This window comes from Camarhynchus parvulus, chromosome 5, assembly GCF_901933205.1.
Source record: "Camarhynchus parvulus chromosome 5, STF_HiC, whole genome shotgun sequence".
NCBI lineage: Eukaryota > Metazoa > Chordata > Aves > Passeriformes > Thraupidae > Camarhynchus > Camarhynchus parvulus.
This window is the reverse complement of record NC_044575.1, coordinates 49,627,400-49,655,015: the sequence shown is the minus strand read 5'-3', so window position 1 is coordinate 49,655,015 and position 27,616 is coordinate 49,627,400. Positions and strand designations below refer to the sequence as shown.

Here is a 27,616-nt window from a genome sequence, read left to right as displayed (position 1 = left end):
CGTTGTTGAAGTGATAAGGTCAATAGTTATCCTATAAAAATACCTATTTTAGAAGAAACAGCTTGCTAATTTTTTCTTATAAATGCAATAGAACTAGTGCAGCATACCCAATTATTAAAGTGTGAATTCAGAAATAGAGCCTTTAGTCTCATAAACTGAAACACCTCAGCCAAAGTTTCTTGAGATATTAAAGTGCGATGACATTGAAACAATCAATATCTTAAATTACAAAGAATGTACTATCAATTTGAATCTGTCTGTGATGGCTGGTGTTACTACTCTAGACAGCTGGACAATTATTTATTTTTTACATTTATTTTTCTCTCTAAGGCCAGATAGCATTATGAATTGAAGCCAACATAATGCTTCCCTAGTTCAACAACATATAATCAAATTTATAGTGAACCAGCAGCTGTAGTTAGTGTAAGGAACTGAACTTCTAAAAAAAGTGGAGAACATTACACAAACATGCATAAGTAACAAATCTCAGTGCACAAAAATAGCCATTAAATGGGAAAGATTACATTCTTTAGGGAAAATCTCCTTTCTTTACTATTATTCTTGTGGGGAACAATGCTGCATTCAACCCTTCACATGTCTGCTGTTGTCAAACACTCAATTTCTTTTTATCAGCCTTTTTTCTCAAATGCAAACTCCTGGGGTTGATCCCTCCTTCTCCTCACTGTTTCCCACACTTGGATTTGGTGGCTTCAACTTGGATTTGGTGAGCTGGCATTTCAGGGAGTGTTACCTTGACCTTTTCTTTTCATTTGGCCTGCAGTTTTTGTTTCAAACCTCCTGCTTGCCAAGTGAGTTGCTCTTAAATGGATCTGGGCAGGCCACTGCTCCCACCCTGATGTCCCTAGTGCTGATTTCTCACTTGGATTTTGCACCTCTGCTCCAGCCCCCCTCACACTTCATCACTTACTGTTTTTGTTTCTTCATGTCCTAATATATATGATAATATATCAAAAGTGTGAACCTTTTTCAGCTTACCCAGACAGCTGCTAATGTGACTGTAATAACCCTTTATGGTTCTGGAATGCCCTGAAATCTGTACACATTAGATTTTCTTCCTGCTGTTTCTCATCACACTCTGCTTCCCTTTCCATTTGTCCACACCACGTCCAATATCTTGTTTCCCTATCCCCATTCTTACATTATAGAGCATTTCTGGCTGTACTCCCACAGCTGGACTCATTTATCTGTTACAAAGATGTTTTTTCCTATTCCAGTTCTGTTACCCTCCAATCAAGCAGTGCAGCTTCTCCAACTCAACTGGAATGAATGCCTGCAATATTGCTTGGTTTTCTTCTGTATCTGTCTTTCTTCTTAAATGATCTTATGCTCCTGCTCACACTTTCTCTTCCCCTTGTTATAGTCTGTAAAGTAGACATTACCTTCTCCCCCTTTTTATAAAATTATTTAAACTGTCTTTCTAAATCTCCCATAAACTTTTAATTGTCTTTCTATACCTTCCACTGTTATAAATATTAAGTATGGATATCATGATTGGATTTAATTGCAAATAAATTAGAAACAGAAGAAGCTAGCACAGTATTTTTGGAAAAAAACTACCTCCTCCTCAATAACATTTAGAATAACCATCTAGGGTTAGTTAGATTGTTTTATTAATTCACACCTCTTCTATTCTGAGACAACCTTAGACAGGATTCTGCTGGGTATATGGACACACATCTGGAAGGACATATGAATATTCAAACTAAAAATAATAATCCATCTGGCAAATATTCAGTCATTTAAATAAGCTTAACTGAGAAACTAATGAGACTGAAATCATGACCTACTCTAATTATAATTTCTTATAATAGTCTGAAATATTGATGTCAGGTTCCACCTACATGCTGCTAATGACATTCTGCTTTGTGTCACGCTTGGGTGTTCTGTTGTTTCAGTGAGCTTTCTAACACTTCCTCCTTACCATCCTTAGGCCCCTTGAGTGAAGAGCTCCTTACAACTGCAAAAGAGATCATTCAGTTCTGTGGTGATAAATGGTGAGAACCTGTACAATTAAGATGGTAAAGTGCTGCAAGCAGCATTTATCACTGTAATCTCACCTGTTTTATTAATTTTATGGATTTTTTGTCTTTTTAACTCATCTTCACTTAGTTGTGCATGCATTATCTATGCAGTTCCAGCAGAATGGGATAGAACATACAGCCTCAGCTGCAATAGGAATAATAAGAATGGTTACTAAATCTGTCATTAATCTCTTGTGAATACAAAGGGACTTTTGGAAACTCTCTGAACATTCTGAAACCACATGCAGTTCTATTTATACAACTCTGAAAAAGACTATATGCAGTCTGTCTTCTTTTATGAAGTCAAAGTAATTTCCTATTTTCACTGCAACCAGAAAAGAGATTTTTCTTTCAAGAGAAAACCTTATGAAGATGTCATCTCTCTAAAGATAATAGGTATTACAAATAAACTCAGATCTTCTTGTGTTTATATTTTATCTTGAATCATCTATTATATATAATAAGATTATATAAAAGTGAAATGTCTTTTTTAAAATAAAGAATATATTTTATCATTAAACTTAAATGTGAAATAGGAAAATTTTTTTATGTCATGAAACACTGATTGCTTTCAAGTTAGATTTCTGCAATTGTGTCCATTCATAGAAGTCAGTGGAAAAACCTGGTTGTTCAGTATTTGTGGTGTTTAAGCCCCCTTAAGATACAAATCCAAATATTATTTTATATATTATATTGTATAAATTTCATGGCTAAGCATGTATCAGTTGCACAGCACTACTCAATTCAGGGCTTATTCCAGCTGAATGTAACATCCTCTTAAGGACAATGGTGTACATTTTATAAAACAGTTTAAAATGATAAATTACTGCTAAGAACTAAACTAATGATTTTACTGCTAAGAAAAAAACCTGAGCTTGTCTTATGTATATTATAATTAATAATTCCCTCTCACTACATTCTTATGATATGCCTAGTTTAATCCTTGGCTAATTAGAATGCTTCAGACTTAACCTTCAGGCAACATTTAAGCAAAATCTTTCTTAAGCTGCCACCCTGTACTTTACAAGGTGAAGAACAGCAGCCTCAAGAAATTAACACCTATTTTCAATGGAATGTCACTTCAGCAATTAAATGAACCCCATGACCTTAATCCTGCTATACTTTAGCTCGAGAAGTTATTTAACCCAAATCATTATGGAATGATTGATTTCCAGTAGTCCTCCAGCACAGAAAGGATACACCCATTCCAGTTTAAGCCTCTTGGCTGGTAGTTCTACTTTTGCTTCCAAATTGTAAGATTCCACTTGCTCTTTGGGCATGTACATGGTAACAGGACGTCCACGAAGAAACATTTTTACGTATCCTTCCTCTACAAAAGGTCAGAAATGTTTAATGTTACACAAAAAAGCCATTGGGGAGAATTCCAGTGCTCCTCCATCCCTTCCCACATAACAGTTCGGTGCATTACAATTATAAAATGACATGCAATCTCAAACTTAGAAATTTAGCGGGTTTTTTTTCCTAAATCATAGTCACTAAGCAGACTTTTTAAAAAACATATGAAGTCCCTTCTTCCTCTAAATATTCTGAGTAGCAGAATTAGAACTAAACAATGTCATGAAGAACTACAAAACAGAAAGGTCTGAAATTGAATTTTTAAAAAATGTTACAATATTATGTTTTTTAAATATTCAAAATGAAGGGGAATACATCAAAGATTACAATTAACGCAGAAATGCCACTTAAAATTAATTTTATTTTTAATCAATGTTTACAGTTGAGCATCAGCATCTAAATTATTTTCCAACACTCAGTCGCATTCTTTGCATCCCAGTGTAAAGATATGCTTTACACTTGATACAGTGTTAGAGATACATTCAAAATAAGGAACACAAACAATTAGTAAGAGGAATCATGCTGATGTACATGCAGAAAAGATATGTGCTTTAAGAATTACTAAACATTGAGAAAAGAATGACAACATTGACAGCACATTAAAAGAAAGGAAAATGACATACAGGAGAGAAGCTACAAAAACTCAATTGGCTGACAGAAGTAAACATTTCTAGAAGAAAATACTAAAAGTAATCTGTTGAACTGGTAAGAAATATTTTTGGGGCAGAGAAGCAGAGATTAATAACAGATCTGGAAGTACTGACTTGGGGACTTCATGGGGCTTATAAAACTAGGAGATCTGGGAAATGCCATGAAGGTCTGACTAGGACTTTTGGGAAGTGGCAAGGCCAAAGTGGGTGTCCTGTGAACTTCTGATGAAGTTTGTCCAGATTCAGAACGTGCTGGCTCTTGCTGCTCCATCGGCAGATCAAGGGGTTCAGCCTTGTTCGCATGCGAATCAAGCAGTTTTGGAGTCAGTGACATCTGTAGAGTTACTAGACAGAATAATCGTGGGCACAGAGGAAATGGAAGGGCAAAAGTAACAAAAATCATGTAAATGAAAAAAAATAATATAATTTAGGACTGTTAAATTATGCTATGAATTTTTAAGTATCATTACAAATATACCACTATTTTTTAAATTTGAAAGCTAAGGCTTTATTTTAATTTGAAATAAGCATATGCTACAAATCCTGACTAAATTAATAAGAATTATTGATTGAACAAATAAACATCATAGCAATGCTGTATTACCTAACTAGATGTGTATTTTGTCTTTACACTAAGTCACATGGGAAAGAGATCTACCTGACCTGTCACAGTAAAGTTACAGTTAGGTCTCTCTAGCTTCATTTACAGAACACACACATAAAGTGAAAGCAACAGAAAACTTAATGTTAAAAAGAAGAAATAATAATGATGAAATAATGGTGACAGAAGGTTGGAACTTCAAGATGTCTGTTAAAATGATAGAATATTGGAATTGTTTTTAAAATATACTCCAATATATCTGTATTGGAAAATAAAATAGAAGGTAGAGCATTAAATAGCAAAGCACTACAGCACTATTTGTATGCGCATGCAGCATCTATTTAATGAGCTTCAAACACGTGCCAACACTGCTGATGCTGGTGCACTGGAAGTCAACAGATTTTCAGCAATGACAACTACTGGCTGTACTTAACAAAGGCTGTGAATGAACCAAAGTTTAATTCACCAAGCTGCTTTTCTCACCTGAAGCTTACAGGACTCATAAAACTTGCATTTAGCCATCTACAGTGGGAGCATTTGACCTAGTCACACCAGACTAGGAAAATAAACTATATCAAGTATATTACAACAAGTATATGAATTATGCCTTCAGAATGTGTGTATGTCTCTCTCCTAACTATAAAGAGGAACTTAGCCTGATTAGGTCAGGCATAGAGGTCATATTGTGTACTTATTTCTAACTTCTGGTAATATTCCATCTCTACTAGTTTTTGTTCCTAACCCAAATACATCATTTACACAATCAATCTCCTCTTTTTCATACTTTTCTTAAGTAAGTTGATAAGACAGTAGAGTTCTAAATGTAAAGATATAGATGTAAAGACAAACAATCATCAAACTACAAAGACAGACCAAGAGTGAAACTTTTAGACAAATGTATCTTTCACATCTGCAGTTTTGTAAATTTGATATTGTTGTTCCATAAATGAATAGTTAATGAACTGAAATAAGAAGGACATCAATGCCAGTGGGATCTGCAAAAGAGACCACCACTGACTGCAGGTATAAATTTGTACAAAGAATACACAGAGGCAGAGACTCTCTAATAGACTTTGCTTTGAGAACAAACATTTTTTGCTTTATGAAATTCACATTTATTGCAAAGCTGAAAGACGCTGATTAGTGGAAAAACTGTTAGGATACAGCTATTTCTAAAAAGCAGATAAATCTGTGATTAGATCACAGATATAAACATGCATCAAAAATGTGCATATTTACACTACAACTTAACTAAAGCTTTGGACACCAACATGGAATGTTTACCAAATGTAACTCTGCTTTATGACACTAAGCAAAAAGCAACAAGAAATTAGTTGTAGGCCTAGGTCTGTTTATTTAAGATTCAGAAAAATCTACAATCTACTCAATAAGAAAAAGCAAGAAAAAACAAAGGCTCCTATGATCATGTTAGGCTAACAGCAAAACAGCCAACAAAGGGGCAAATTCTATACAAATTTCAGCAGAAGTGCAGAATGCCATTTCAAACACAGTGAACATCCACATGTTGCCATATAGCTCTCTCAACATTCTTTTTCTAATTCAAATTCTTAGGACTAAGTCCACAGGAATGTAAATTATAACCCATTATTACAATTAAAGTGCACCTGAGGGTTATAATTCAGTAGATTATATAATAAATGGTATAACATTTTCGTTTCACTCAAAAGAACTAGAAAAGTTTTCACATTGCAAAATGCACACACGTTAGAAAACAGCTGTATATATATTGAGCTTTTATTCCACCAGAGCCATTTTGCTTCGAGAGCTATGAGGTTTTGGAAGTGAAGCCTACCTTTGCAGTGTGTCACACGGCGCTTCCCTTGTGATTACAGAGACAGAGACAGAAGGGCTAGATAAAGATGTGTTTGAATACAATAACTCTCTAAATACCTGCTCTAGAGACTGTCCAGTCTTAGTCTGCTGCAGGCTAACCTGGGGCTTGACAAAACACTGAGCCATACACTGGTTAATTACCTTCTAAACCTCTTTCCTCAGTTAGAGGCCTCTGTTTGGTTCTACCATTAAAACACTGGCTTAAACTCCATTATGCAACCATATACTTAAGTAAAATACCAAGTATAACCTTCTTAGAAAAAAACATTCATTTCAGTAGGAATTTTGTCTAGGTGAGAAGGACATCAATGTAGTGTCACATCTGTTCAATTACTGACTTTTATCTATGGGAAAAGTGGCAAAGAAAAAATATTACAAACACCTTTTTTACATGGTATAAGGGAAGGAGAAATATTAGGCCAGGAAAGCGTATTCTGTGCAAATCAAAAGTTTTCTTTTTCTAAACCATCAGTTTTTATGGAAGGGACACAAAGCATGAATATATTGTCACAAGAGACTTAAGAGCTTATTTAATTTCATGTATTATTGACTTCAAAATCAGTTACATTAAACCCTGAAATATGGCTTAAAAGCTTTGTTGGATGCTGATCAATCCATGCAGTAAACAAAAGATCTCCAACTTTTTCAGCTTAATGTATGATTACTGTCACAGAACTATGCATAAAAATAATACAATATATCTGATAAATCAACACGTTTTTTTCTCTTCCCTATTTTGCTAAAAGAAATCTTTATTTTAGTTGTTGTTGACTTTTCAGAATGAAAATAACTGTTATATACACTACTCAGCTTCATATTTTTATCGAGACTGTTCAAAACTTTTAACTGTCTAATGACAAGAACAAACACTGCTTTCACTTACACCTACTATTTCACTTTCAAAATCTTTCAGCAGGGATAATACCTAAGTTGGAAAAAATTGAAGTGCTTTTCAAATTAAAGAGAGATTACCAAAACTGTAGTTTTGGTAATCAACAAACCACCTTTTTATTTGTAATTTGACAAATTGCCTTACAAGGCTTTGGGACAGATGTAGCAATCTTTAGAGGGCACCATTTTATGATTAACATGAACTTGGCACTGATTTAATTACCAAAACCTTAATACTGCTTTGAAAGAGAAGACATACGTGGAGTAAGAAGACATGGTCTTTTCTGTCCTTGTCTTCTTACAAAGAATCTCAACTGTAAAATAAATCTATTGCATCAATAAGATATAGTGAACTGATAAACTTTTTAATACTATATCAGCAGCAGCCTGTAAGTATCATGTTTAGATTCCCAATCCAAATTTCTAGGCAGCCACAGAAGAAAGGGGGCTAGTGGGGGAACCCAATCACAGTTACTATCTGCTTAAAAATTTGAAAAGTTCCTACCTGCACTGAACATTGGTTCCTTGGGTTTGCTGTGAAAATAATGAAGAAATTACTATTTTAAAAGCATGCACATACAGTCTGCACATGTATAGGTATCAATATGACATAAAAGTAAAAATAAAATAAATTTTTGTTGGGTGCATGTATGAATAAAAATACTTTTTCAATTAAATTATTTACAAAGTAAATCCCCAGGCAAAACCAACTGAAAACAGTAAACATCCTTGATTGCACTTTACATTCAATTCTCATTACATTCTCAAAATTATAGATCTTCCTCTACTAACTACCAAATTCTCTTCTTCTGCAAAGTTAGTCCAATTACAGGAGAGCACAGAAACTGGCCACGAGCAGCTGTATCACTTTTTGTTTCCAGCCTGGATTTAAGGAGCAAATCAAAGTTTGAATCCTGCTTTTTCCAAAGACTTCACATAAAGCATGGAACTGCCCAGTTGTTCCTGGGTGAATGACAGTACTTGATAAAACACAGAATGCACATAACCACAATTAAAATATCTTCTATTTGTCACTGCACAGCTGCCTGCAAGACAACTAGAAACGGGTGTTTTCTTTTTGTCATGAGAAAATATTTGGGAAAACTTGAGGGGAAAATACATACAGCATGTTGAGAAGCTCTCTGGATAGCACTACCCTGGCCAAAAGGAAAGAATCTTTGTTAAGAAATTTGTTTCTAGTCATTTGTTGTTTTTGTCCTTTGCGTCTGTAAATCAAGTTTGAGAGTGTTGTTTCTGATGAAGAATGGAAGGGACACAAAGTTGTATTATCCAGTTATTTCTCTTCCCAGTTCCCTCTTTTTTAATGCAATAAAATTTTTGAAGCATAAGATAACTGCTATAAGTTTCTTAGGGTGATCCCAAAATGGGCGAACCCCCCATTATTCTGATGGAGAAATGTTCAAGTATGAAGTATTCCTACAGCTTGATGCCATCTCAACACCCTCTTCTAGACTGCAGTGGGCAGTAAGGAGAAATCAAAAAAAGAAACAAGACTGTGTTGGATTTTTGCACACAGGTTTTTTTAAGCATAAAAGATTCTTTCTCACTAAAATGAAAGATGTAGCAAATAATTCTATTGTATTTTTCCCTTTGCTTTGGTTTGACACTTATATTGAGACTAATACTTTACTTGATGATAAACCCAAACCAAACCAAATTAATTCTGATTCTACTCCTGATTTAGCAACTTTCCATAATATCAGCCTTTGTGTTAATCATGCATCAAAATACATGCTTCAAGCTGGCATACACAGCCAATGTCATTTATATAAATAGCATGATGTGCTGCCATTGTTAACACCAAGATGAACATTTTCTCTTACAAATGAAGATATTTTTAGAAAACAAAAAAACTTTATGGGATGAAGCACTAGTCAGAAATGCTGCCATATTAGAAACAAAACATCCCTAGCTCTGAACAGACCATGCTGACCTATTCAAGCTAATCAAGCAAATGTGAAAGGCTGATTCATGACAGTAATAAAGCAAATCATCTGTACTTCCTAACTATACAAACCCTAACCACACACAGCTCAGAGCTCTGACTACCCTTTTCCCTGAACTTGAGTCACATCCTACTTAACTAACCCTCAGGAAGGCTTACTCCTGGCTGATAGCTACAGGAGTAGGGACACTTCACAGTAGCATGGGAGATTATGGTCATCTTATCCTTAAAGCTTCTTGAAAGAGCTTTCTATAGCATTCTGGCTTTGCATAACAGCCTACAAACCTACAGGCTTTCAAAAGCAGAGTCATGGAATATCTCAAGCTGGAAGGGATGCAAAGAGGTCAAGGATACAAACAGACTGTGAGTAGATGGTTAGGTTAACACACTCTTCCTCACTCTTTCACTCATACAGTCAGCTTTCAGGGGACAGTCTTAGTCCCAGTGTACAGAATCATCATTTTCCTTCCCATAATTCTTGCTTTTATTTTGCATGGTTGCTCAGTTTTGAGAGGAAGCATGAGGCAAGTCTTTAGCCAGCCTCTTCCACAGGATAAGGACACTCATTCTTCAAGGAGGTGAAAGCTGGGGTGCTGAACAGGCTGCATGGGACAGAAAGGAGGGGAAAAGTCCCTAACCACACAATGACTGTTTTCACAGTGGTACCAACATCACGAGCACCAGTTGAGGCAATGTAACACGTGTTCTTGATTAGTTCCTTGGAATACTTGCCCTTTAGTTAACCATTGCATGCCTCTTGTGCTGGACCTTCTCCCCAAATCCTAAGTGATTTCAACCCTTTGTGGCCTAACAATTGCAAAATGACACATCCATTGAGTTTCTGTTGAAACAGTATGTAAAAATTAAAAATGCATCTCAAGTACAGTGGTCAAGCATAGAGGAAAACCAAAACATTTTGCAGATAACCATTATTTTGTTGCAATGTTTTTATTTCTCAGCTATTTTGGAATCAATTTTCAAGCACACAGTACATCTATATAGCTAATAGAAGTCATAGCTTTCTTTAATTTAAGTGAATAAATGAATAGTTTCACTTCATGTGTTTAGTAGCTTTAACATATAACTAATTTCAGATAACTGTCACCTTAAACAGGTAGCAGGATCAGAGATATATCCATAAACCTGACTTTGCAAAGCACTGTATTATTTTAGATTTTGACCTGTAGATCTTCCACTGTACAACGCACACTGAATTCATCTTTTGGGCACTTGATCTAATGCAATTTTTAATATAAAATACACAGAGTAAGGGCACTGTAGGATCATGTTTTTTAAAACTTTTACAAAAACTATAGTAAATTACTACAGCAAATTGGAAAAGCAATGAGATTCCCCATTGGTAGGTGAAATAATTGCTGTTCATATTCTAGAAAAAAAGTCTACCCATCTAAGTATAGAAACTTGTTTTTTAACAAAAACTATCCATAAGATGTTTGGTTTGTTTATAGAAGATAAAGTTATTTTAATCAATGAGGTCACCACATAATGGCCATTGATACAATTTGATATGTATGATAGAGTAGGAAGTTATACATAGATTTAAAATAAAAAGCAAAGCCTTAGGAAAAAAATCCAACCATTTCAGGAGGTCAATACAGAAAACAGCAGCTCCATGCTAATGACTTCATCAAGGCAAAGTAGCTGCATGAAGTTACACACTCTTGCAACACTTTACAGAATTTGCAGCTTAAATTAGAGTGAGCTGGTTTTTTAGCTGTCCCTTCACTGGTCATTATGGATTTTGCTTGGTTTTGCCTTTCAAACCTTTCAGGCTCACTTGTCCCTAAGATTGTTGATGCTTGGTTTGCTGATTCAGATGTGTGCAGATATACATTCTCTACAAGGATAGAGAGCTTTTGTTCAAATCTGCACATGTAGAGAGACATTTTGTTCCTAAGTAAACTAATAATAGATTGCTTTTCCTCTCAAAATTAATATTTATTTATGGATATTATGTATTGCTACAGTAAGTTTTTTTCAGTTATATTTGTCTTTTAGAAATCTTGAAGTACAAAAATCTTAGAAACAAAATAAAACCAACATCTATTAGTGATTTTTCCTTATAATTATCTTACAAAAATGTTAAGGGAAAAAAAATTCAGATGCTAAGATAGAGTCAAATTTCCATAAGTACCAGAAGGCCCAGTCCTTTGGAATTCTTTTGGCTTATCAAAACTTCATTCACATGTATAGATGCAGAATGCAAACAAGATATTAATTTGTGTAAATATTACATCTTCCTTAGTAACAATTTTATTACATTTTCTCTGAGAGTATTTAATTTTTTTCATTATTCCTTTAATTTTCTAAGCCTTTCACTGAGTCACAGGTCAGGTTGGAAGGGATCACAGTTGTTCACCTGGTCCAGCCTCCCTGAGCAAGCAAGGTTGTACCAGAGCACATGGCCCAGAATTGTGTCCAGACGGTTTTCAGATATCTCTACTAAGGGAGACTCCACAACCTCTCTGGACAATCTTTTCTAGTGCTCAGTCACCCACATGGTAAAAACATTTTTCCTCTTATTTCTGTGCATCAGTTTCTGCCCATTGCCTCTACTTATTGCTTAGCATTACCAAGAAGAGCCTGGCTTCATCTTGACACCCTTTGCTCAGATACTTGTAGACATCATTGAGGCTCCCTCTCACTTGTCTTCTTGAGGCTGAACAGGCCCAGCTACCTCAGCTTTTCCTTGTAAGAGACCTGCTCCAGTTCCTTGATGAACTTTGTAGCCCTCTGCTGGACTCACTCCAGGAGCTCCATGTCCCTCTTGTACTGAGGAGCCCAGAACTGGACACAGCACTCCAGATGTGCCTCACCAGGGCTGAGCAGAAGGGCAGAATTGGATGGTTGGACTTGATGCTCTAAAAGGTCTCTTCCAACCTTGACAATTCTATGATTTTTTTATTGGATCACCTCCCTCAAGCTGCTGGCAATGCTCTTCCTATTGTATCCTAGAATTCCACTGGCCTTCCTGGCCACAAGGGTGCACTTGGACATGACTCATGGACACCTTGTTGTCTACCAGAACACCTTGTCCTTTATCCATGCATGCAGGTCTCTTGCCCACTTTTTCGGATTTCTTGCTCATCTGGATGTATGGCTCTTGAGCCTGGAGGAAGTGATCTCTGAATATCAAACAACTCTCTTGGATCCCTCTTCCCTGCAGGTCCTATTCCCATCTTCTTCTAAGATTCCTGAGCAGGCTAAAGTTAACTCTTTTGAAATCCATGGTTAAAATCTTGCTGCCCTGCTTCATCCCCTCCTGGTACTGAACTCTAGCTCATGGTCATGACAACCAAAGCTGCTTCCAACCTTCACATTTCCAACAGGGCCTTCCCTGTTTGTTATCACAAGGTCAGGCAGCACACTATTCCTTGTGGGATCTTCCACTACCTGTGACAGAAAGCTGTCATCAATGCCTTCCAGGAACCTCCTGGACTGTTTGTGCTTTGCTGTGTTGCTTCTCCAGTAGATGTCCAGGTAGATAAGGTCTCCCACAAGAACCAGGGCCTGTGACTTTGAGGCTGCTTCAAGCTGCCTGTAAAAGACCCCTTGCACTTCCTCCTGTTCAGGCAGCTTGTAGTAAACAGCCACAAAGTACCACCCTAACTAGTCTGCCCTTTTATCCCAATCCATAACTTATTCTAAGTTCCATAGTTTGCACACTTGCTGTCTTGCTTCATAGCTGAAAACATAGGCCAGAAACCAAGCTATTAATAATGTAATCACCCATATTTGGGTTGTAATATAGTACACAACCAGCTCAGTCATTCCTTACTCAAGCAAATATGCTAAAGAGATAAAAAGGAAGGAACATTTTGTGCCACAACATCGATAATGACTCGTGTAATAGCACTGATGCCCAATGAGAGCAGGTAAATTAAGTTATTAGTCGAGCTTCATTAACAATGTGTTTTTATGGCCACATCATCAGTGAGACAGTGAAACAGTACCATCAACACCATTTCTTGCAAAGGAAACTGCAATAGAAGAGGTCAAGTGAAACGGCCGAAACTAAATTCTGACTAGGAAATACAGGAAAGAACTGCTTGACCTATACTGACAATACTGATGAGCCTCAATGAAGCAGCTATTTGTTCAAGGCTATCCTAAGTCTGAAACCCTTGGACAAGATATCCTCTTTTCTCTGTGCTGTCAGCAATACAGAGAAGCATGATCAAAGATACACAGAGATAGGCATCACTTCGTTCTGCTTCATTGAACAGTACTTGCATGTAAACCTCTCTCTTCATTTATTTAATCTGGCTGTCAGGTCAAGGCATTCATAGTTCAGAGACTGGCTGGACATCAATCTACATGTGGGATGTGGTGGCTGAATGCTTCTCAGCAATTGTTCTGGTTTTTCTTCCCCTTTCCTTCACTTCTTAAACTACCTTTATCTTGAATTATAAGTTTTCTCACTTTTGCTCTTCCTATTTTCTTCTCCTCATCCCACTGGAGGACAGGAAGTGAATGGCTGTGTGATACCTAGATGCCAGCTGGGGTCAATGCACCTCAACCAGAAACTCAAAGAAGTACTTGTCAGGAACATAAAGATCAAGGGAAACCACTAAGATATTAGAAAAGGCATGTTTAATAATTATGAACTTTCCTGGGATACTCTAAGTTCTCACACTGTTTATAGTTTAGAAATAAGGCAAATAAATTTAATCTAAATATGAAAACCTGTTTTATTTCAAATGTTTTAATATATACTTTGGTCCAAGAATTGGAGCTTTGTAAAAAAAAAAAGCTTCCAATATTTTAAACAAGAAAAACTAAGTTCACTAAAGAAACTAATTTCATTATTAGAGCAGGAGGCAGAGAAAGGGGATAGGTACTTAGATGACATTACCTTTCACTGTTCTTTTTACCACTAGATGAACTGCTGGTGGAACCAGTGCGGTTGCGACTCCCTTTGGAATCTCCATAGCTTTCCCTCCGACCTCCTGGGGACACACGCTCAGCTGAACTGGTTCTCTTAATGGTGCTAATAAAACAAGGAGCAAGTTTCACAGTGGCACGTGTAAAAGTATATATTCTACAATTAATATTTATGAGAAATGTATCAAGTAGAACACTAACCCTAAAAAAGTAACTGTGATATTAAAAAAAAATCTTAACTTGATTTGTTAAAGAGCCTATGTAAGAGTTTTGGTGAGTATCTGGTGCAACAGAGACAAACACACTGCTTTTTCCTTAATCATAAAACAGAAGATGGGCTAAACCAATTTCATAGAGTAGTTGCAATCTTTTCTGGGTCACGTTTCAAATCTCTGACTACCACTCCATACTTCTGAACTTTTGGATTCTCTTACGAAGAAGTGAAAGATTTAAAGAGAAAGCATATTGCCTGACATTTCCAGCCAGACTACAGAGAATGCCAAAAGTATGTCAAAATTTGAACACAAGCAAGCTAACTTTGGGTCTTCATCCAATATCAATTACTCGGTGGTTCAAAGCTAGTTTTAACATACTCCAAACTGAAATTAATGGTGAGGTAGCCTGCATTTTTTTATTGTTGACAAAAATGTATGCTTCCTAGTTACATGTATGAATAGGTTATATTCCCCACATGTCCTGACAGGAGGTTTCTCAAAGGCTTAAATCTCATCCTACCCTCTCACTCTTCAACCATCCTTCCTGCCAAGATAGCTATCAAGGGAGCTCCTGTGTGGTTTTATGGCAACCCTTAGACATCCAGCTCTCCATGATGGAAAAATGGGAGCCAAAACACAAGCAGTGCTACTTAGTAAATTAAGAGAAGCTCATTCAGAACTTACACCTTATAGGAGACAAATTATTGACCAAAGCACTTCTCCCTAAAGCAGTGCTTCCTAGCAAGAGAGGGAGCAGCTAAGGGTGAGGCCCCAAAGCAGGTAATGCTTTACAGGTTGCTGCAGGCCCTTTGCAGCACGGAGGCTCAGGCAGCAGTACCCAGACCGAGGCAGGAATCAGCCCCATGGCAGCAGCCAAACAACAGGACTCAGTGTCAGGGTCTCATTTCCCCTCATTTCAGTCCTGTACTATTTTCTCTCCTGCAGAAAGCACAATGAAAATATCCCCTTTAAGTTACAAAATCCCCATACTAAACAACCACCTTCAGCAGCTCTCTCACCCCAGAAACCAGGGATACCAATCATTGCTTTCCAGTTCACATCTCTCAACCCAAATCCCAACCACAACCTCCATCCCACTGTGAAAACTTTGGTACTTGCTCTTTTAAGGCCAGTCTTATCCTAGTCACACCTTTTATCATCCCCATCCACCTCCCCCTTAGCCTCCATACACCCTCAGGGATGTTCTGCTTACCAGAATACTCATCTCATTCTTGAGGACTACTCCAAACCTCCCCAGCAGTCCCTAACAGCTATCCCTACCCTGTCATCTCAGTCAGCTCCTATGGCTCTGTCCCACTTCATGTATGGTGTAAGTTGGCTCTCCATAACTAGAGAAACCATGACAGACTTTTCTGTCTGGTCAAAAAATGCCTAGTTTAGCAACTGTACACTATCTGCTTTAAAGAAAAACCCCAAACTTATTTCTGCTCCCCATGTATTTTTACCAGCAAGGAGGGGAATGTTTCAACACCTCAACTCAGACTCAGCTACAGAAACAATGGGAACATCTGAACCAGAGTCTTTCTGGAAAGAAATTGCCCTTCTGAAAAGAAGGCAGTGCCCATCCAGGGTGGATCTGCATGTTAAGGTGCATCTCAGGCAGCTTGACAAAAAAACCTTCTGGTACATGCGATGGTAGGACAGATGTTCAGTGCTGCATTCTTGTAATAAAAACAAGCTTCAAATGATTAAGCTGAAATTAAAAAAAAGTGTTTCTGTGGAGAAAGCAATGTAAGAGAGCAAGCAGAATGCAAAATTACACAAAGACAGAACAAAATACATTCATAGGGGAAGAGAAAATGCAGCAACAAGAATTTAGTTCTGTCTTAATTTCAGAAGTGTACTTCCTACACTAAACTAACATTATCCAAGCCATCTCAATGTCAAATGCATGAAAAAACCTTCTCTAGTAAATTAAAGAATTTACTGTTAATATTTAACTATTCTTCCCACATCTCGTAACATCATCCAATTTAATACTACTCCAGTTAAAAAATAAAACTTTGATACTGAAAATGTTTACTCCAAATTAAATAGCTTTATTGGCATGTGCCTTCCACTATTAAATACATTAATTACAGAAACATCCTCTGTGATTTGTCAGGATCAAGTCTTCATTTTGACATCCTTTCCTGGTTAGGAAAATTTCAGTGTAGGCTTATGTTGATGCATATTTTCTTCTTTAAGGATAAGAGGCGTCAACATCAGCCTACACCAAAATTAAATTAAGGACATTATCAAAGTATACTAATCTTAGAAAAAAAATAAGTTACAGAAACAATTTGAAACTAATGTTGCTTGGGGTTTTATTTTTATAGCTGTCAACATTCAAAAGATGAGATGGAAGATAAGAAATGAAAGGGTGTGACTAAAATTTAGAAGCTTAATTCTATCTTCTTTCTGAATAATGAAGTCTCATATCAGTATAAAAACTACTTTAACCACAGGTGTAAAATTCTTTTAAACTGTAATGATTTATGTCCATCACTGCTTAAGCTAATTAGCAATGCTATCTTCTGACAAATTTTATTTTAGACTTTCAACAACAACAAAAGCCCAATGAAAAGTATTAGTTGGTGGTTGAAAACAAGGATTATAACTCCATTATATTAACTCAGTTTTGGCATTATACACATTTTTTTAGGTAGACTGTTAAACACCAGTGATTATATCCACAGCTACAGTAGAGATACATTGTCACCTGAGGAGGAATTTAAAATGACAGAAAATAATTTAACTTACAGGTTTGTAAGAGTATAACTGGATCCCAGAATTTGACTTCCACATTAGTGATATGAAATGAGAGCATTTGCAATTATTTAAGAAGATAACATTTAGTTGCACAATTTTTAACTTATTTGAGACAGTAATGTGGTCTAATACTCCCATAATAAAAATTATGTTAGTATGAAATAATGCAGTTAGTGTCATTGACGTTATTATTATCTAAGTTGTGTGATGCATTTATCAATGACGAGAAAGTTTCAGACATGTACTTCTGGAAATGTTAAAAATGGCAATAATAATTACAGTTCTATCATGTTAATGCTTTTACTAAAACGGCCACTTTCTATGTGTTGAATCAAAATGGAAAGGAAAAACAACTGAACTTCAACACTACAAAGCTATTAAGGATCCCTCACCTTACAGCAGGCTTTTTCAGTTTGCATGCATTGAGAAGATTCACAGACCTGCTTAATCCAGATTGAGAGGTGCATAAACAAAGCAGAATAAAAAGTGAATGCAACGATAAAATGTGGAAACGAGACATTTACAAGACTTACATTAAAAGACAAAATTGCATGCTTTCAAGATACGAAGTCACGTGCAAGAGTAAACAACAAAGTGCTTATTGACTCAGTTAGATGTTTGATCATTTCAAACCATACATTTAAGAACACCAATGTATCTTTGAATGACAAAATCTCAGCAGTGCCCCAATAGACTGATCATTTGTAAAGCGACTCAAAAATAAAATTAAAAATAAAAAAATAAAAATCAAAGAGGCTATCTGAAGGAACACGACAGATGATCCAGCTAAAAGACAAAGACTATTAAAAAAGCAACAACAAAGACAAGAAAATAAATCCTCATATATACATACATATACCACTGCATAGCATGACTGTTTCAGGCAGTTGCATTACTGAATTGTGGTGAACAAATCTGGCCAAAATTAAAAAGATATATACCTTATTACTAAAATTACTTGGGAAAATATAAAAGCTTTTTAATAAAAGAAATTAAAAACCAGTGCACAATGCTCTTAAGACAGAAACTGATGGCATTAATATTTTGTCTAGCACTCATTCTGACCCTCATTTAAATCAATTAGAATGAACTCAGGAATAACATATGACTTTAATTTCATTACGCCTCTGAGCAAAATGCACTAATAACTTTAATTGTTAGAGATATTGTGAAGTGGTGTAATAGTTTTGCCACAGAAGTTCAATGGAGAGGGATTTCTTTTTTAATTTCTATTCTAAATATTTTAAACCATTTTCTTTGAGACACGAGTGTTACACAGAGCATTTAATTGAAGGTTTGATTCAGAGTTTGTGTGTGTGCCAGTTACAAACCCTCGCTGCCCCCAACATTAATTCCAGGCGACTGAACAATTTCCTAGGGGCCATGTGTTTAGAGTTTAGAAGAACAGGAATTTATCATATTAAAGTATTTTATTCTCCCTGCAAACAAAGCTCTTTATGTTTTCTTTGTTCCTGCTTCTTCTTTTTGATCTCCATTGTCCGAGTTTTGTGCCATTGTAATACTTCGCAATCTGCTGGAGGAGAAAGAATGACTGATTGTCTCCTTTTGAAAGGCAAAGTATGTGCAAGCCTGCAGCCTGCACCAGCATCCCTACTGGGAAAGGTACTGTCTGCATTCTCCTCTCTTACTTTTTTTTTCCCCCTCAACTCTTGGAAACAAAGCTATCCTAGATGAGTCACAAAACCTTAGATTTTAATAAAGAACACAAAACACCACTACTACGCACTGGCCAAATTCCAAAGACAAATTTAGTGTTAAGCAGCAAACTTCAAGCCACATTAAATGCCAAAAAAAAAGTGCAGGGGGAAGGGAAAGTTCTGCTCACAATACACTAATCTTATTTGGAATGAAAATTTCAAATAATTATTCTAAGCACAAAGTTTAGAATAAAACTATGGCAGCATTCAAAAAGCTGTTACTCAAAATAGCTCATACACTTCTAAATCACAGAATTAGTAAGTATTTTAAAATTCAGATCAAATCCTCTGATGGAAGGTTTCTTGTGAAGATGACATGGAAACACTTTTCAAAGCCAGGCAATTCTTGATTGTCAACCTGTGTCAGGTGATTGTCCAGCCCATCTCAGAATCACTCCAGCTCTCTGTTAGCTGGCTGGCACCCAGAGCTGTGTTCACATGGTCCCCAGAGCCTGAGTGCAGCAGCTCCTCTTGGTGCTTGACCACAATTTTTGGTCCCAGTACCACCAGCATCACCAGGCTTTCTATCTTGCACTCTATTACCACCATATACTTTTATAATCCAGTTGATCCATGTTTTGGATTTGTGCTTTTGTTTTACTCAAGGTATTTCAGTCCTTCCTTAACCTGGACAATGGGTATTGACTGTGAGATCTGAATGCTGAAGCAGGGTTTGGTGCCCTCAATTCTAATTGAAGCCAGAGTCAGTTGAGGTGCCTCAATGCTTTGCAAGATCTGGATCTAATTATCACATAAGAACCTACTGATATCCAGAGATACATGTTTTACATAAGGAAAAGCAATATGCACAGAGGTTAAATGATTTGCATAAGGTCACTGAGAGAATATATGACAGAATTCAAATAAAAGCCTGCTAGTTCCACCCTTTCAGCCTCAAGCATTTTTTATTACCTCCAATTTTATATTCCTGCCAGAAGAAGTCATTTCCATTTCAAATATTAAATGGGAAATCAGAAAATGCAATGAACTCTGAACCACATCTCCTTGGTAATCCAGCAAGGCAGATAAGCCATATACCAACCTGTGGGTTCAAATGAGTTAACCAACACATTTAATACAGCTATTGTATGAAATGAGATTGTGTCTGCAGACATACCAGTAAATACTTTTATCTCTAAGAAGGAGAATGTATGGATGTACACTTAGTCCCCATGCAGACTATTTGCATATATTTACATAAATAATGCACAACAAACTGTTTCAAGGGACAGACTGATGTCATTTCAATTGGACATCACACAGTCTCAACCCAAACAGTGCCAAGTATAGGAGAAGAGAGGAATCAGAAAATATTTGATTGTAAGCCCTCTTTTCATAAGGCAGTAAAACATTTGGCAAGGACTTAATTCACCTGCACTTTCTCTTGGATAAATGGTCACAGGTAATAAAAAAATGGAAGATACTGGTTTTTACTATTTATTTACTAGCAGATATTTGTCAGTCTCAATAGTAGATCAAAAGTTTAGAAGATGACTCTGCAAAAAATATTTTCCCCTTTCTACTGTTGCTTTTAACTTTCATTTTTCAAACTCCACCTTTTCAATTGTGCATCTGTGTTGTATGGGAAAACTATTAAAAGCATTCACATAAAAATTAAGTTTAAAAACATCTACAAACACTTAATACTATTTACAGCTGCTGCATCACATGACCATATTTTGGACTAGACAATACCAACACTACATATTAGCCACAGTTCTGGAAGCAGTTCATAAGAAAAGAGCACTGCCTAGCAGAAATCAGAACTAAAAAAAATCTTGAAATTTCCCACCATCTGTAAACTGTGCAACACTGAGAGAAGCTTCCAACACAAATAAACAAGTCCTACCCCTTGAAAAAGGAAGCTCTTTGATTTTGCTGATGTATTTCCATTACTGTTTTATGCATAAACACATGCATTTCCCGAAGGTAAAAGGGTTCAGTATAAATACAAAGTGTGATTGAATTCATCTTAAGGATGCATAATGAATTATTCTACTTGACTGTATAAAGAAAGATATTTGGAGCACTTACTGTATCATCTTTGAATACCGAATATGTGGAACACCATTTACTATAAAATCCTGAAATCCAACCAGTTATTTCAAGGTTCTCTATTAAATGATTACAGAATAATTTACCAAAAAAATGTTTTGTACAGTAATTGATCAATGAGGTTCTTACCACTCCATTTTATTCCTCTTGAAGCACATTTATAGGCAAGGCATAGAAATATGCTTTAATATAGTTTAATAAAGGTAACAATAAAGAACATTTTCACGTTAAAGGCACCAATACAGAATTTTAGAGCATTTGAAAGGAGCAGCACCTGTAATTGTACAGCACCTGAATTTACAACTGTATTTTTCAGGACATTAAACAATCCCACCCTCCTAAGCACTCTTAATAAGTGCTCACCCATTTCAGCAAAACTGTCCATATATCTTTTTCTTTTCCAAAACTGAATACACATTTTCATGCTGCATATTTAAAGCACCTTCAGCCTAGCTTCTTCAGCAATGTGAAGAGACAAAGGATAATAAAAGGACACTAAATACTTGGCCTGTGGAAGAATTTCTCACACAGGAATCAAGACAGTCTAAAAATACTCCCTAATGATGCTCTCTAAGAACTTTCTCACTGGCATTCTGGGTATCCAGGGTGCACATGGGTCAGGTGGAAGGGATACAGGTTGCCACTTATCTACAGGGATCCTAAGCTAGGATAAAGCCTGCAGGCAATACCAGATGAAACACCTGAACTACATAAAGACCTCCATGAATAGAGAAAGCAAGAGTATGATTCTGAGCTGCGCTTCATCCACCCTACTCTGGGGTAGAAAGTCTATGCTGAGACCTAGAGACAGAGCATAGACTCAGTAATCACACCCTCTGTACACCGGTGAAGTCTCCCAATTCTCGTATGTTTTATAACTGTTAGTTGAAACTTAATTAGGAAGAATGAAATTATGATAATTATTAAGAAAAAATAATTTGTGAAGAACAAATTTGGTTTGAAATTCAGCATGTACTAAATAGTATTCCTTTAAACACTAATACATCTTCTTTTCTAAAAGGAAAGTCTTTCACCCATTTTTAAACTTCTACAAATCTAATAATGAAACAGTTTGGGCAGTATTTGATTTTCTTCTCTTCTGTTAAGGGCTGATTCAGACCAGCCTGCCAAAACCCACAGCTGCAGCAAGCTCCAGCTCATAAGAGCTCACAGGAGTTCATTTTTGTGACATAAACAAATATGGTATTTTCCAATTTTAATTGTGCACAATGTAACTTCTCTCTACTCTACAATAACAGAATCTGGAATTTCTTGAAAATCAGTCCCCTTCAACAAAAACTGGCATATCCTTAGCCACCATGTCCCCTTTGAGGAAAAATTCTTTTTAAGAGAGAGACCTCAGATCTTAGCAGGTTAATGCTCCCATCTCTACAACTTACCCTCCCTCAGAGCTGACAGCATCACCACTACAAAAAGATGAGGAAACACACAAAAGAAATGTACAAAAAAATCCCCCAACCTAAACCCGAAACTCCACACTATTATCTTTTACACATATACCACGCAGTAGATTAGCACCACAATTACTGCCACATATAACTTGAACTTGCTTCACCCAATCCATTCCATTCCTTATAACCCAGATGTATAAAACATTTAATATATTTAAAAACAGCTACACACAAAGCAAATTGGGTCAGAGCAGTAATTTTTAAAAGGGTTTAATACATGCTAATGATAAGATATCTAAAGATGGATGTTTTCATTTGCATAAATATGTGCTAGGCATAGAATTTTCCTCCTCCCTCGGATGCTGTAACCCTGTGCATGCAGTTTATATGATAATTTTGTTAGTGAGAGAAAACCACCAAAGATAACATACTGATTTGCAATGATAACACTGTTTCTCTGCACACTATATATTTTCTAATAGCTACTCAAAGAATTCTTGCACCACTTTTCACATCATGTTGGGCAACAGCACAGTAGAAATGCTTTATTCTCTCTATGCTAAATTCTTAAAAGCAAGAAATGTACACAAGCCAGTAAGACCAAGCATTGTGCATTCTTTCAATACTCATGGCAATAACCTTAATTGTAATTAGAATGAATAAATTAAAAGCCTCTTAGAATGAAATCCATCTCCTTTTCTTTCCGAACTAAATATTTAGTCTCCTGCTTTGCAAGTAAGAAAAACTACATATCTAGCAGGTTAAAACAGGAGCTATACCATGTTTTCAATTCCAGCGTTCTAAGGTTTCTTATCAATGCCTACCTTTTTGCTGCTGGTGTCACAGTCTCCTTTCTGCTTCCTGATGGAGAAGGTAAAGAGCCACTTGGTTTCTTTGGTAATACAGTTCCATTGTTAACTGTAGTCCTTAAAGGCAGGGTTTGTACCAGTGGTCTTGCTGTAAAACAAGCGTAAGATGAATTCATTGCCTTCATTTACTTTTTTGTGTTTTTTTCTTCAGCAAACAACACTAAAATATTTTACATTTTCCATGTAGTGTGCCATTTTTGTGTCACTATGGCCAAATTCAGCATAGATGAGGGTTTCAACATTGAGGAATTTAAAAACAATATTATTATTATTATTCATAATAATAATAGTCCTATCAAGTAAAACCTCTGTCCTAGATTAAGGAGCTTAGTGGTAAGCACAAAAGTGGTGGTTGTACTCAAAACCAATCCTGCTCTGTCAAAAGAGCATCACTCTCTTGCCCACCTGGATAGCATCCAGAGGAGTGCTAGAAATGAAGGCAAGTTGTCATCCCAGAAAGTCCTGCTCTTTGTTCCTCAGTCTTCTTGGAGGTTTTCCACAAGCAAATTATCTATTAAGAAATTTCTACTTCCCCTAAAAAGTCTTTTTTCAAAGAATGTGGGCTTATGTTTGACAGAAAGGATTTGTACCCTTTATTCAGAAAAAGCTACTGAAATCAGCAGAAGAGTGAAGGTAATAAGCTGGCATTATCTACCTACATTCTTGTGATCAAATATTGGCTCAAAAAAAGGATCTGTGTGTCATAGCTGTAATTAACATTAGAATGACAGAAAAGTCCAATTCAAGTAGTTAGAAGTTAGTTGCAAAAACAGTGTTTAAAACTGCAAGCAATGAGTACCAACACAAATGCTACTGTGGATCATAGCCTTGAAACACAGACACAAACAGACTAGTGCTTTCTCTACAGCAGAGAAAAAAGCTTGAATCACTTGAAATTTGACAGGACTTTGTATTACAAGCCATTGTAAAGATGCCAAAAGCCCCTGGGTTCAGAGAAACACCACCTGAGAAAAGGCAGCAGTAACAAGTCACTCTAGGAACATAAAATTTCATTGAACTTGGAGAGGATGGCAGGGAGAATACCTATGAAATGTTCTTCAAAAAAGATTGCCAAGGATAAAAGAAATAAAAGGCTAAACTGAAACAGTACCAATTGTATACAATTATAGGTCATATTGTAACATCTTATTGTAGCACTGACAGCAAGCATTTATTGAATTGTTCACTTAAGTTTTCATATACTGAACAAAAAGACAGATGTGAAAAACTGTGCCTTCAGAAGATTGTCAGTACATATGGTCTACTAGAGAATGCAACTTGCAAGACAAACTTTGTCTTGAAACTTTGTTAGAATACACACTTGTTATGTATTTGTTGTTTATTTGTTCAGAGGAGAGAAATTTAGAAAACAACCTATAAGGGAAATACTGAAGGAATGAGGCTTATTTGGCTTAGAAGAGTGAAGTATGACAGGAAACAAAGTCAACAGAAGAGATAAAAAGAAAATTTTTTCTATGCTCACGGAGGGTGCCTTCCAGCCCTGCCTTCCATGATCTGTTTTAACTGACTAATGCTGTCTTTAGAGCTTATACAAAACATCTAAAGCTTACTTGGCTTCCCAAGTAAACTCTATTTATTTTTTATTAATGAATTCAGATATAATTCTATTTACTTCTCCTTTATTAATTTTTTTAGTATATTAAATTCTTTTTACAGTTTTGTGCTAGAAGCTCTGCTGCTTGTTTCCTAATTGCTGCCATGCTGCAATTAATCCATATGTATAAAACTGATTCTGTTACATTCTACAGAATCACAGGTAGCTACAGTTGAGAAGTTGTGGACCTGTCTCCTTGCAAGCTTTCTGTAGCTCACAAAACTTTAATGAATTTTGAAAAGACAAATTAGAACAGCAATAGAAGTTAAAAAAATAAATTATTAAAATATTTTCCTTATTTGTAGTTATTTTTAAAAATGCCTACTAAAGAGTAGCTGGAGTGAACTAGCTGGAGTCTGTTTACTCTCCTAACCTTATGAAATCAAAACTAGCAGCAGCCAGGAATAAACCCTGCAACATTTAACAGAAGTTTTGCTCCAGATCCAGCACCAATCCACAACCCACACTTTTGGAAATAGAGATTTAAATGGTCAGCTATTGAAGAAAGTAGCAACATGAAACTCTTGCACAACATAGAGAAAAACTGTGCATTATTCAATAAATCCACTGTTTACTCAGGAGCTGTTTAGTTTTACTTACAACAGCTAGTTCACACCAGTGGTAACTGGCATCACAGTCACACAATCCCAAACATGTCATTGCTGTTAGAAGTCAGTAACACACCATTACTGTTTTGTCAGTAATGTTTATTTTGGAAGTTCTGGTGCTTCAAGGTCTTACCTGTGGTAGCAGGACTGACAAGTTTATCAGCCTCAGCAGCAGCTTTTTTAATCATACTCTGATCTATGGATTAATAGGGCTGTTAAGTTTACAAACAAACCAATAATTGCAAAAGGAAAGAACAACAAACACAAGTAAAACAAAGGCAGGAAGCCATACTGAAACTCCACCAAGTAGTAGAATTAAATAAGGAAAGGGGAAAAAAACCCCAAACAACTAAACAAAAACTCAAAAGACCATTAGGGAAGGAGCTCCACAAATGGACAAGATAAGCCGCTCCCTTTCCATGATGTATGCTGCTTTTAAGCTGCTTAGCTCAAGTTTAGAACAAGAACACAAAGACTGAAAACAAGCTCAAGATTTTTCCATTATAGATTTGAAAGTGTGAAACTTGAAATCTTTAAATTAATTTTAAATCTGAGGTACTCAGACAAAATGAAGGTATTTGTCCCATGAAGATTATTATTGCAAACTTTATGCAGTACTGGGGTGATCCTGCTTTTCCAAAGGCACAGACCTCCCCCAACACACACACACACTTAATCCTGATCTACTTCATCTATAGATGAAATGATAACAGCACCATACAGTATGCTTCAAGCCCCGGTTTGCATGGACACAATTTCTGTGACATTCTGTGGGATCAAATTCCACTTTTTAAAATTTCAAATGTGGAATTAGTCATTAAAAAATATAGGGAGAAAAACACAGGTTCAGTCCATGCAGCCCAAGGGGTATGAGAAGCCACCACTTCAGCTCCTCTGATGTTTAACAAAGCCCCTCTCCCAAGACTATCCATCAGAAGCCTTCATAATGCTACTCCAAACTAAAATTTGTCTTATGCTAAGTAATTGCATACAGTTTTTTATAAAGTAGTTGTGCCTACGAAGGAATAATAGGTGATTATGTGAAATAGATCGTATTTGACAAAACAGCTGGAAAAAAAGAAGTGTTCTGAATACTTCAGATTCTCTTTCATGTTTATAATTCATTCTTAATAAGGTTGACTATACACTAAACGATGCAGCTGATGTACAGCAAAGTGAAAGTTCTTTACATAAACAGTCACAGTACTGATCTTCTCCAGAAATTAGGTGGGTTTTGTTGACAAATACCAGGACTCATTCTGGTAATTTGCAATGGAGGAGCAATTGACATCTGTAGTCCTCTATTTGCATTATTACAGTAAAAGTCCTAACACTGTAATTTCACACACATTAAGAACCAGGCATGCCATACATACATTAAAAAACCTCCAAACCATACACACACAGAAAAATGCCACAAACAAACAAACAAACCCCTACAAAACCAGCCATAAAAGACAAGGGATAGGCTTACAGCAGCTTTTCTTCAATGAACATTGAACTATGGCTCTAATGGTCTGCCATGACCAAGAAAACTTCTCCTGATTTAAAGTTCAACTCTGCTCACAGAATCCATGAAAATCTGGTTTGTATTTTGCTAAGTAAAGCCAGCAGGCATGAAGAACGGATTTGGTTACAACTCAGTAATAATTACTAGACTTTATTTCCTCCATGCATCAGATAATATCTATTTTACAGACAACATGAAGCCTCTTAATCCCTTGTAAAACCAGATTTGATGGAACATTTTATCACAGTAGAGGCTATCTTTAGTAACATTTAACTTATCTGATATTTTAATTTTTTCTCAAGAAAACAAAGACAAAATAAGAAGATTACAACAGAAAGAGAACGTGAAGACAAGATCTCAGATATTTAGTGCCTATTCCATCTGACAGCTAACATGAGACACAACCAACTCATTATTTGGCTCTGTAATTCTGTCCCTTTCAGCTTTCCTCATCTCCTGACACAAAACTTTGTAATGAACATGACATCTCAGTTCAGAAAATTAAGTAGTTCCTACCAAGTCTGTTAAATCAGTGACTAGAACTAAATATTTGTGGCAGGGTCACAAATATATAACA

The 27,616-nt window shown here is 36.2% G+C and overlaps 1 protein-coding gene across 8 annotated transcripts in view; it reads right to left on the bottom strand.

The window, feature by feature from the left end:
• EML1 (EMAP like 1) overlaps nt 1-27,616 on the bottom strand; it is a 121,448-nt gene that overhangs the window by 23,279 nt on the left and 70,553 nt on the right. For 2 of the 8 annotated variants that reach the window (XM_030948615.1, XM_030948612.1), the window contains exons 3-8: nt 23,262-23,394; nt 17,645-17,695; nt 14,237-14,371; nt 7,900-7,928; nt 6,463-6,489; nt 3,243-3,372 (exon numbers count right to left, since the gene is read on the bottom strand). In XM_030948615.1, the coding sequence (XP_030804475.1) occupies nt 3,243-3,372; nt 6,463-6,489; nt 7,900-7,928; nt 14,237-14,371; nt 17,645-17,695; nt 23,262-23,394 (505 nt within the window). The remainder of the gene's footprint in view (nt 1-3,242; nt 3,373-6,462; nt 6,490-7,899; nt 7,929-14,236; nt 14,372-17,644; nt 17,696-23,261; nt 23,395-27,616) is intronic. The other 6 variants (XM_030948613.1, XM_030948614.1, XM_030948616.1 and 3 more) reach the window with 6 other exon arrangements.